Source organism: Hipposideros armiger, unplaced genomic scaffold (genome assembly GCF_001890085.2).
Source record: "Hipposideros armiger isolate ML-2016 unplaced genomic scaffold, ASM189008v1 scaffold_531, whole genome shotgun sequence".
Lineage (NCBI taxonomy): Eukaryota > Metazoa > Chordata > Mammalia > Chiroptera > Hipposideridae > Hipposideros > Hipposideros armiger.
The window spans coordinates 414,510-426,589 of NW_017731881.1; the positions used below are offsets into that span (position 1 = coordinate 414,510).

The window sequence follows — 12,080 nt, forward strand, 5'->3', positions numbered from 1 at the left end:
GATACTAGGCAGTATATCAAGTGCCATCTTGTGTGATTCACACTTTGGAGATTATAGATATTTGGAATTTGGGGCTGGTGAATCAATACTTCATTCAGCAAATTTTTATTAAGAACCTATTATGGTTCTCTGTGAATAATGGTTTCTGTTTGGAGCTTGCAATCTAATAAAGGAAGTCAAGGGATATATCTGACTAATACAAACATGGATTACGTGCTAAATAGCAGGAGGATGCTTTGTAATTGAGAAAAGGTTATTACTGTAACTTTTGAAAGTTGAAAGGAGAGGTGGGATTGTGAATGATTTTAAATGAAAGGTATTATTTAGGCCAAGCCTTGAAAGATGAGTAGGACTTCGAATAGAATATCCCAGGCTGAATCATGAGCAAGAACACTGCAGACATTCCATGCTTGGATGGAACAAAGGATGTTTGAAGGGTAGTGCATTACTTGGCTATTGTGGTAACCAATTACAACAAAATAAAGCAATACAAATTTATTATCCTAGTTCTGTAGGTCAGAAGTCCAACACAGTTTTCATTAGGATAAAATTAAGATGTCAGCAGGGTGAGTTCTATTCTAGGAGTGAATCCATTTCCTTGGCTTTTCCAGCTTCTAGAGGTTACCGCAATCCTTGCTGGTGCCCCTCTTCCGCTACTTTCAAAGCCAGCAATGTTGCAACTCTCTAATGATCCTTGATAGTCGTATCTCCCTTCTGACACCCCTCTTCTAATTTTGAAGGCTTTTGTGATTACATTGGGCCCACTCAATAATACAGGATAATCCATTTTATGGTCAGGTGACAAGCAATCTTAATTACCTTTTTCTTTGGGGTGGGGGGCATTATTCTGCATACCTCAGGCAGTAAGGAGGAGCTAATTTTGAGAGGAAGGGAGGCCAAAAGAAGAAGGGACGTGAACGCACTGGTAAGGGCATTGGGGAATAGGGGCAGGTTTCTGAGGCTTGACGTAAATTCTCATTTTTTTTGAAGACAAGCTTTGGCTGCAGCACAGAAAATTGTCTGGACAGGCAATTTTGGGGTGCAACATTAGGAAGCCACAATTACAGTCCAGGTGAGAGGGTCTAAGATAGGAAGGGCATAGTTGATGGTTTTATTTGGTCGGAGGCTCCTTCTGCCTATTTCTAAGTGTTTTTCATCAAAACTCGTGACATCCCACAGGATCTCAGCAAATGCAGTTTCTAGTAAGACTGCTGAATTTTTTCAGTAGATGCTGCAACCTACAATCAAAGAGGGGCGACTGGAATCCTGGCTAACCCCCAATCAGCAAGGCTGAAGCTAACAGAGAGCTCAACACTTCATTTTTTAATGGTCCAAATCCCAGGGAATTGTTCTTAAAAGTGTTTCCTTAACACGAACACAACACTGAAAAGCAGTACCGGGCCTCAGTGAACAAAGCCTGGCTGCCCGCCCAGGTTCAACTAAGCTCTTCCGGTCTTCGGGAGCCAGCAGCTCCTTCCCGTCACCACCCTCTTCTTGCCGCCCCCCCCAGAATGGGTCGCTGGGATCTCAGCCCCGCACAGTTGGCACCGCTGACACCGCGCCCTCTACTCAACTACGACGTCAGCGCGGAGTCCTGGGAGTGTCAGGGGGTGGGGGTGGTGGAGGCAGAAAGGGGCGGGGACTGGCACGGACCCACGATCACGTGCCCCGAGCCCACGGCCGTCAGCTTCCGTCGCTTCCGGGTGCGACCGCTGCTTCTGTCCGACTGGGCGCTCGTAGCGTGTGGTCCCGCCTTTCTGCGCCTGACTACACAACTGCCCCTTCCCTGTTGCCAGCGGTAGGGACATGAGTGTTCCTGAGCCGCCCCCCCCGGATGGGGTCCTGGCAGGGCCACCCTTCGTCCTGGGGCCCGGGGAGCCGATGCCGGGTACGTGCAACGGGGCGGGGCGGGCAGCCAGGATGGAGTGAGTGGTGGGGTCGCCCCGGCCGCTTCGGGGGAGTAAGCGGTTTTCTGCAGCGGCTGCCCGGGGCTGTGACCCCCCCCGCGCGAAAGTGGCGAACCATGCGGCCCTCCTGCCCAGTGGAATGGGTGGGAAAGGAGAAGCGGTGTCTGGGTGCGGTTGGAGGCGTTTGAGGGTGAAGTCACTGCGTGTACGTGACCCCAGCACATTGTTGTCTATTTGTTATACGTTAGTGGTTGAGGATGAATTTGTCAGGATGATCGCTTTGTAATTCGAAGACTTGATGTATCCACTGTTATTAACTAGTCACTCATGAAATGCTCTCTTGCTGGTTGACATTAAGGCATACCTGTTCCTCCAGCAGTCTCTCTCTACCCGAGTTACAAGAGGGATTTAAGCTCTAAGGCCCTAAGGTGTCCATTGAATGTGATGAATTGACTTGCTCTGCAGCTGGAATGTTACTACTAATTTTTTTAAAAATTATGTATTTTTTTTTCAATTACAGTTGACATGCAATATTATTTTATATTAATTTCAGGTGTATAGCATAGTGGTTAGACATTTATATAATTTATGCAGTGATTTCCCTGATTAGTCTAGTACCCACCTGGCACTATACATAGTTGCTGCAGCATTATTGACTATATTCTCGATGCTTTACATCCCCATGACTGTTTTGTAACTACCAATTTGTTTTGTAACTACCAGCTCCCCAACCCCTCTGGCAACCATCAGTTTGTTCTTTGTATCTATGAGTCTGTTTCTGTTTTGTTTGATCATTTATTCTGTTCTGTAGATTCCACATATACGTGAAATCATGGTATTTGTCTTTTTCAGTCTGACTTATTTCACTTAGGTCCATCCAGTTGCAAATGGTAAGAGTTCATTCTTTTTTATGGCCGAGTAATATTCCATTGTGTATATATACCACATCTTTATCCAGCTGTCTACTGCTGGGCACTTGGATTGCTTCCACATCTTGGCCCTTGTAAATAGTGCTAGTGCAAGGGTGCATATGTGCAAGGGTGCATGTATCTTTCCAAATTAGTGTTTCAGATTTCTTTGGATAAATACTCAGAAGTGGAATTGCTGGGTCATAAGGTAGTTCTATTTTTAATTTTTTGAGGCAGCTCCAAACCATTTTCCACAGTGGCTGCACCAATTTCAATTTCACCAACCAGGATTCCTTTTCCTTCACATCCTCACCAGCACTTGTTTGTTAGATTTATTGATGATAGTCATTCTGACAGGTATGAAGTTATACCTGATTGTAGTTTTAATTTGCATTTCTCTGATGATTAGTGATGTTGAGCATCTTTTCATATGTCTACTGGCCATGTGTATATCCTCTTTGGAGAAGTGTCCCAGAATGGTACTATTTCTTGAAATTGTCTGCAATTTCTTGAAATTGAGAAAATAGTCCCTCAAAGTAGTTTTGTGTTCTCTGTGGTTCAGATGAGGAACCCTAAATAAGAAAGGCTTCAGGGCTTTGGATGTGCCTTTTCTTCCTCGGCCCGGTCCAGAAATAGAGGGATTATTTCAAAATAGTGCTGTCAGCCCTTTCTTGGTCATACTTTTCTCTTTACACCATCATATAAATATGACTTCATTGTATATGTGTGCAGCTTGGGTCCTTCTCCACTTGCCCCTCCGTCTGCTTGCTGGCTACTTTGACATGGTGATTTTGCACTAACCTCACTTACAGCATGTATGTAAATAAAAATAGATATCTGATCCTATTAATGGTTCCAAGTCACTCTCACTTGAAACTTGAATACTCTTGACTGTCTCCTCTCACTTGCCTCCTACCTCTATTTAGTCTAGGGGATTCTACTGTACAGTTTCCAACTCCTCTTTCTATTTTCACCCTTATCACAACAGTTGTAATGCGAGTAGTGCATCTCCAGTCTCTTATTCTTCCACCCCATCTGTCCCACTGCTGTCATGTCACTGCCCCAATATAAAGCTCCAATCATGTCATTTCCTTGCTTGGAAACCTTAAATGGCTCCTAACTACTTACTAAACCAAGAGCCAAACCCATTAGCTTGGCACTCAAGAGTCCTCATAGGCTGGCCACACCGTTCTTAGTAGCTCACTACTACATACGTCCCATGATCCAGCTGCCTTCTCTGTCCAGAGCAATCCTATATTTTCACCTTTCCTATCTCTTCTACTCCTGTCTTAGTGCTCTTACCCATTTAGAAATCGTAGCCCTTAGTTTGTTGGTGGGAGTGTAAATTGGTGTCATCTCTTAGGAAGGCAGTTTTGCACTGTATTAAAAAATGCGTTTAACACTTTGTCCCATTAGTCTACTTCTAAGAATTTGTCCTACAAAAACAGTGACACGAGTGTGCAAAGATAAGCAAGAACGCTCACTCTGTAAGCAAGAAATCTCACTTTCTGTTTGAAATAGCAGAAAGTGAAAATAACCTAAATACCCATCCATGTGTGTCTCAGTCTACTTGGGCTGCTATAGAAAGTACTCACAGGCTGGGTGGCTTAAACAATAGACATTTATTCCTCACATTTCTGGAGGCTGCAAAGTCCAAGATCTAAGTGCTGGCAGATGAGGTTCCTGGTAAGGACCCTCTTCTGATCTTGCAGACCATTGCATTATCACTGTCTTCATGGAGGGAGAGAATTCTGCTCTCCTTTTTCTCTTAAGGACAATAGTCTCATCATGGGGGCCCCACTCTCATGACCTCAGTGAAGTCTAATTACTTCCTAGAGCCCAGACCTCCAAATACCGTTGCATTGGCGGTTTGGACAGCAACATGAATTTCGGTGGGAACACAACATTCAGTCCATAGCAATAGGTAGCTGGCTAAACAAAATATGCTAGACTTCTAGTCACTTAGAAAGAATGTAGTAGATCCATATATGTTAATTTGGAAAGATATATAAGATATATATTTAAGAGAAAAGTTGCAGAACAATACAAGTAATATTAGTGATAAAAACAGGGTTTTTGCATGGGTATGCAGACAATTTCTTGAAGGCTGTGTAAGAAGCTCCAGAGTGACACTCTCAGGGCATGAAAAGGAATATTTTTACTTTTCAGCTTTTATGCGCCCCTCTTTTGTGTTTTAAGTTTTTACAAGAACAACACTTTAAAGAAGAAAAAGAAGTGAGAATTCTGTCCATTCTTCAAGCTTCAGCGCAAATGCCCACAGCATACCCCCCTTTAGGACTTGTTCCCAGACTTCCCTGGTGAAAGTGATCTTCTCTCCTCTGAATTACCATAAGTTTCTGTTTCTCTAATGACACTGCTCATATTCTGTTCCCCTGTACTGAGCCCTTTCAAGGAAGGGGACTTGCCTAATATATTATGGACTCAGAAACTAGTACATAATGTAGACATGCAGCCAATGTTTCTTGTATGAATAGGGTAAGGTCCCATTCTTTTTCTTTAATCTCCCACAGTAAAGTACCTTGAACTTAGAAACTAAATGCATGTAAAAACATGAGTAACTTAGACACTTCCAGTAATTAACCAGAAGATTGGGGCAGGGTAGGGAGGGGGTCTGTGAGTTAAGATGTATATATATTATAAGGGAGGTGTATTAGTTGTTATTTTTCCTTATAGTTGAAATGACCTCATTTGGGTGTTTTTGTTTATCTATAATACTTACGTTTTCTATATTTTCTTAAAGAGAGTTGCTGTTGTTTCCACTATATTTGTCATCAAGCCTTAAGTAATGGCATTAATTCTCAGATATATTTTAGTTACTTCCCATCTGATGGTACATCAGTGGCAATATCTGTAAATGCTCCACTTTCTCCATTATATTTTTATTTCACTTGTGGAATGCTTCAGTTTCTAGTTAGTCTAACCTGTCTGAATATTGCCTTGCACCTTTGAGAATTTCTAAATTCATGTTTCTCAGGATCAGAAAAACCATACTATTTTATTTTGATCTCTAAAAGCGTATTTTGAATATGAAGCATGTTGTTTTCCTCAGTCTTGCCAAAATTTCAAATTGTGGTAAAATTATACTTAGAAATGGGCTAAAAGCAATGTATCATAATAAATGTATTCTATATAATGATCTAATTTGATGTTATTATTAGCAGGTTATTATTAAAGAGAGGTGTTTCAGGGTTTAATGTTAGTTAAAAAATGCTTTTAGAGTACAATTTTAGTAATGTTACCATTTCATTTTTTTTTCTCATTCTGAATCAGTGATTCTAAAATCTTACAAACCAATCAGTGAACACTGGTTAGAAGTTGTTTTATATTTTTCTTGGTAGTAGTAGTCATTGATGGGTATTCATTTTAGGCATTTTTGAATGCCTGGCACAATGCTTACACTGCTTTTATTCAAAGGATATGAGGCATATCATATTCTTGGCATCATATCTAGATTTACTTACAAGACTATTATACATTATTTTCTGTGGTAAATTAAGGTGCTGATCTCAAGGAAGAGAAATTCTTAAAAAAATCTCTCTCCTAACAAATGACAAAACAGCCTGACTTTTACATGTCAATAATATATCAAGCTAAATGCAAAATAAATGTTGGCCCTTATTTTTACTTCCATAGAAATGAAAAAAACATTCTTAGGCATTGCATTTTTAAAATAGATATAATTTCTGTATGCTTTTGAAAAGAAGAATTTCTTGCTTTTGTTCAGTAATTGTTTCCCACTTTTAGGCCTCAGACTCCTTTAATAATCCATTGAGAACTCTAAATCCTGTGTCATGAAAAATACATAAACACACAGAATTTTATATATGTTTAATGTTCTTTTAATCTAGATTCTTATTCTAGTAGCTTTAAAACACATTTTGAGTGCTCATAATCTGTTTTTAGAGGATACTCAGAAGGTAAAATTTAAAGAAAAGAAGGCTACCTGTGCTACCCTGTATGTTGTGCTGAACCCCACCACCAGCCTCCTTCCCTGCCTCCCTACTACTCTCTTATCCCTGTTTCAGTTCAAAAGCTTCCTAAATTTGGTTTTTGCTTGGGGACAGGTTTAAGTGACACTTCTCCAGATGAAGGGTTAATAGAGGACTTGAACGTAGAAGACAAAGCTGTGGAGCAACTGGCAGAAGGATTGCTTTCTCACTACCTGCCAGATCTGCAGAGATCAAAACAAGCCCTCCAGGAACTCACGTGAGCTAACAAAAACCATAGAGGCACTCATTTCTATTCTGGCACAGTCATCATTATTGTATAAGTACAAACTGCATTAAAGTATAATATTTTGTAACCTTTCATACAATTATTTTTAGTGATAGCAAATGGGAGTGGAGGAGTTCATAGTAATCTAAATATAGAAAGTGAAACAAATACTTCTACTAGAGTGTTTGGCTTCTAAGAAGTACCCCTAATCTGTCTAGACTCTGATTAGTTTTGGTGTTTCACCTTTATTATATGAAAGCCTTGCCTATCGGGAATATTGCAGAGTGAGTATATACCTGTTTCTGAGTAGAGTTGCAAAACTGCCTCTGTATGAGTCACACTGGCATTCAATCACTGGTTCACATGAGTTGCCAGAAATCCTTAGCTATCTTTTTTTGAGATGGCCCATTTCACTCCTAGTAGATAACTCCACTAGCTAAATAAAGGATTGGAGGAAACCTTAAGCGAGGAACAGGATAAGGAAGCATGGAACCCGTAGAGTAGGGTCAGTATGCAAAGATATACACTTGACTCTATCGGTTCCCATCCAGAAACAGCAGACTGAGTTTCTGCTTCCTCTTGGGTCCAGACCCCTCTGGAGTGCCCATCTGGCGTATGGCTTCTTTTTGTGATGGTCAGCTTTACACTGGCTATGTACTGCTGCTGCGGTAAGACCTACCCTTTGAACACTTATCTCAAAAGACTTTATTAGGGCAAAAGGAGAGGAATAATCAACAACTATGCCCATTTTATAAATACTAGTAATGTTATGAACCTTGGATTTGAAGGTGATAAATGAGTATAAAAGTGGTACTGTCTTCTACTACATGTGGGACACTGCTATAGTTAGGGAGTTGGCAACAATTTTGGGTTTTCTGCTGGTTCCAAGTGAGGTTTTTTTTTCCCCCAATATGTGGTATGCCTTGTATTTAACCCCAATTTTTGTGGTAAAAAGTCCTAAAGATTTTGTGGGGGAGTTTGGATGAAGTATGATAGACTAAGGAAGATAAGAAACTCTGTAAGCAAAACATCTGTATAGCACCTTACAGGAAGCTGGGAGTCAAGGTTTATTGCAGAGTTTAATTGATGAGAACATTGGCTGAAATTTAGTATTTTGTATATCCCACTTACCTTCCTAGGCTCCCATACATATGTTGATGAGGATAATGATGATGATGGTATAATCAGCTACTGTTTATTACTGTATGTACAACATGCCTGCCACTTTATATACCATATCTCAATTAATCCTGACACCTACTATATGAAGTATCTAATATTATTCCTTTTTACAGTTGAGGAAACTATAGTTCAGAGAGGTTAAGTAACTTGAAAAAGATTACAAAGTGGTGGAATTAACAAATATGATGAATAAGCAGCTATTATACATCTTGGGTTTTAAGGAAAGATGAGCAAATTTCAGAGAAAGGAAAAAGAAAGTTTCCTAGTAGCTGTCTCTTTCATCCATCTCCCCACAAATTTCACTGTTAATAAAGATGCAGGGGAGAGTACTGGACTGAGAGGCACCTGGTCCTAGTCCTGGCTCTGTCATCAAACTGTTTAATCTTCATTAAGCCACTTTACCATTATAGAAACAGACCTACAGAGGTGAAGGAGAAGATAGTGGTAGGCAGAAATTAAGTTTACTTTGTAGCTAACAATGGGTAAGAACAAAGTTTAGCTTTATACAGAGGATGCTAAAAAAATGTATACACATTTTAAAAAAGGAAAAAACTGTTTTAATATATATCGATAACAAAAGATGACCATAAGCCACATTTGACTTCTGCAATTACAAGAGGTACACAAAGTGGTTACCATGAGTGTCTAGACACTTCTGATTAGGGTGAACTACTGCTAGAGCAACACTGACCAAAGTGTTTGAATCGCTTAAAATGTGTATACATTTTTTTGGCACCCCCGGTGTATATGAAAGGTTATGAATATTCTTTTATGTGTATTTGTCATTTTAGGAACATTGGAAAGAAAGAAAAAAGTAGGTTCTGGAATCCAGAGCCCTATAAGTAGCCAGAGAGATGCAATTGTGAATAGCCTCAGTGGAGCTCCCTTTGAGATAATCCGGGCATGAACCTTCCAAGGAAATAGCAGTTTTTTCTCAGAGGACCATTCCTTAGTTCCTATATCGGCTTCACAGTCACTCCCAGCATGTTTACTACAGATTATACAAAACTTCAAAGGAAAGGAAGTTCAATCATTTCTTCCCCACTATCTTGTAGCTAAATATTCTCTGGAACCTTCTTCCAGAATGTCTAGACTTACGGATCATGAAAGTACTGTACTTATGATTACAGTTTTATTATAAAGGATACAGACCAGGACCAGCCAAATGAAGAGACACATGGGGCAAGTTTTGAGAGCATCCCAAACACAGAGCTACTGTGTCCTTTCCTAGTGAAATGAGGGTGCATCACTCTCCCTGTACATGTGTTCACCAAGTAGGAAGCTCTGTTGAGTTTTGGTGTCCAGAGTTTTTATTGGGGTTTCATTATGTAGGCATAATTGATTGGATCATTTGCCACATAATTGAATTCAGTCTCCAGTCCTCCCTCTTCCCTGGAGATTGGGCTGATACCACTTCACTCAAAGCCCCAGTCCTCAGACCACATGATTGATCTTTCTGGCAGGGCCAGCCCCCATCCTGAAGCTCTAGGGGCCCACCATAGGTCACCTCATTAGCATAAACTCAGGTGTGATCCAAGGGGCTCAAGAATAACTAAGATACTCCTATTGTTTGAGAAATTCCAAGCGTTTTAGAATTCACATGCCAGGAACCTGAAACAAAGATCAGACAAACTCATGATTAGACAACAGATGTCCATGTAGCTATTTTGCCCATTTTTTAATTGGGCTGTTTTATTTCCTTGTTGTGTTTTAAGATTACTTTGTATACTTTTGATATACATCTTCATGTGTTCTGTAAATATTTTCTCCAAGTGTGTGGCTTTTCATTATCTTAACAGTGACTTATGCAGAGCAGCAGTGTTTAATTTTAAAAGTCTGGGTTATTAGTTTTTTCTCTAACGTGTCGTACGTTTGCTATTGCCTGTAAAAATTCATCACTGTATTAAGGTCACCTAGATGTTCTCCTGTTTTCTTTTAGAAGTTTTTAGAGTTTTACATTTAGATTTATGATCAATTTTGAGTTAATTCTTATGAAAGGTGTAAGGTCTATATCTAGGTTAATTACTTTGCACGTAAACATCTAATTGTTCCTTCACCATTTGTTGAAAAGACTGTCCTTTCTTCACTGCATTGCCTTAGCTCTTTTGTCAAAAAGCAGTTGATTATATTTGTGTGGGTCTGTTTAAGAGCTTACTGTTCTGTTCCATTGATCAGTGTGTTCTTTAGGACACCAATATGCTGTCCAGATTTCCATAGTTTTATAGTAAGTCTTGAAATTGGGGAGTGTTAAGTCTTCTAACTTTATTATTCTTAAGTATGCTTTGGGCTATTCTAGGTCTTTGTCTTTCCATATGAATTTTAGAATGTTGTACCTACAAGACAGTTTGTTGGGATTTAAATTGGGATTGCGTTGAATCTTAGATCAAGTTGGGAAGAATTGATATCTTAACAGTATTGAGTCTTTTATTCCATGTTCTTGGAATATCTCTCCATTATTTATCTTTTTTTAATTTCTTTTTTTGAGAGTTTTACAGCTTTTACATATAGATCCTGTACATATTTGTTAGATTTATACCAAAGTATTTCATCTGATGGGGGTTATTGTTTACTGCTGGTATATGTAGGAAAACAACTGACTTTTGTATATTACCTTTATATCCTGAAACCTTGCTATACTGACATTAGTTCTAGGAGGTTTTTTTTTATTATTGATTCTTTGGGATTTTCCACATAAGCATTCATGTCATCTGTGAACAAAGACAGTTTTCTTTCTTTCTTTCCAATCTGTATATCTTTTATTTCCTTTTATTGTCTTATTGCATTAGCTAGGACTTCTAGTATGATGTCGAATAGGAGCAGTGAGAGTAGACATCCTTTCCTTGCTCCTGATCTTAGGGGGAAAACAGCTAGTTTCTCACAAGTGTGGTATTGTAGGATTTTTTAGATAGTCTTTATCAAGTTGAGGAAGTTCCTCTCCCTTCCTAGTTTGTTGAGAGTATTTGTAATCATGAATGGGTGTTGGACTTTGTCAAATGCTTTTTCTGCATCAACTATTAGGACCATACGATTTTTCTACTTTACCCAGTTGATGTGATGGATTACATTGACTGATTTTCAAATATTGAACCAGCTTTGCATACTTGGAATAAATCCCACTTGGTTGTGGTATATAATTCTTTTCATACATTGTTGGATTTGATTTGCTAATACCTTGTTGAGGATTTTTTCATCTATGTTAGTGAAAGATATTGGTCTATAGATTTCCTTTCTTGTAATATTTTTATCTGGTTTTAGTTTTAGGGTAATGCTGGACTCATAGTTAGTGCTCCCTCTACTTCTGTTTTCTGGAAGAGATTGTAGAGAATTGGTTTAATTTCTTCCTTAAATGTTTGGTAGAATTCACCAGTGAAACTGTCAGGTCCTGGTACTTCCATTTCTGGAAGGTTATTACTTATTGATTGCATTTCTCTATTAAATAGAGGCCTACTTAGTTTATCTGTTTCTCCTTGTGTGAGTTTTTGAAGTTTGTGTCTTTCAAGGAATTAGTCATTTCCATCTAAGTGATCAAATTTGTAGACATAGAGTTGTTGAAAGTGTTCCTTTATTATCCTTTTAATGTCCAGAGGATCAGTAGTGATGACTCCTTTTTCATGACTTATGTCAGTAATTTGTGTCTTCTCTCATTGTTTCTTTGTTAGTTTGGCTAGAGGTTTGTCAATTTTATTGATCTTTTGCAGAACCAACTTTTGGTTTTGTTGATTTTTTGGGGGGTATTATTTTCCAGTTCTCACAGCCTGTTTTTGCTTTCCGGCTTATTTTGGATCATTGACTTGTTGAGGTTTCTTCTCATCCATTCTGTTTTTCACCTTCTGTGGTCTCTAGTCAG

At 39.1% G+C, this 12,080-nt stretch overlaps 1 protein-coding gene across 1 annotated transcript in view; it reads left to right on the forward strand.

Annotated features, from left to right (window-relative positions):
- The first annotated feature begins 1,679 nt into the window (after positions 1-1,679).
- BLOC1S6 (biogenesis of lysosomal organelles complex 1 subunit 6) overlaps positions 1,680-12,080 on the forward strand; it is an 18,853-nt gene continuing 8,452 nt past the window's right edge. The window contains exons 1-2 of the mRNA XM_019668668.1: positions 1,680-1,888; positions 6,901-7,042. Coding sequence (XP_019524213.1) covers positions 1,807-1,888; positions 6,901-7,042 — 224 coding nt within the window. The 5' untranslated portion in view covers positions 1,680-1,806. The remainder of the gene's footprint in view (positions 1,889-6,900; positions 7,043-12,080) is intronic.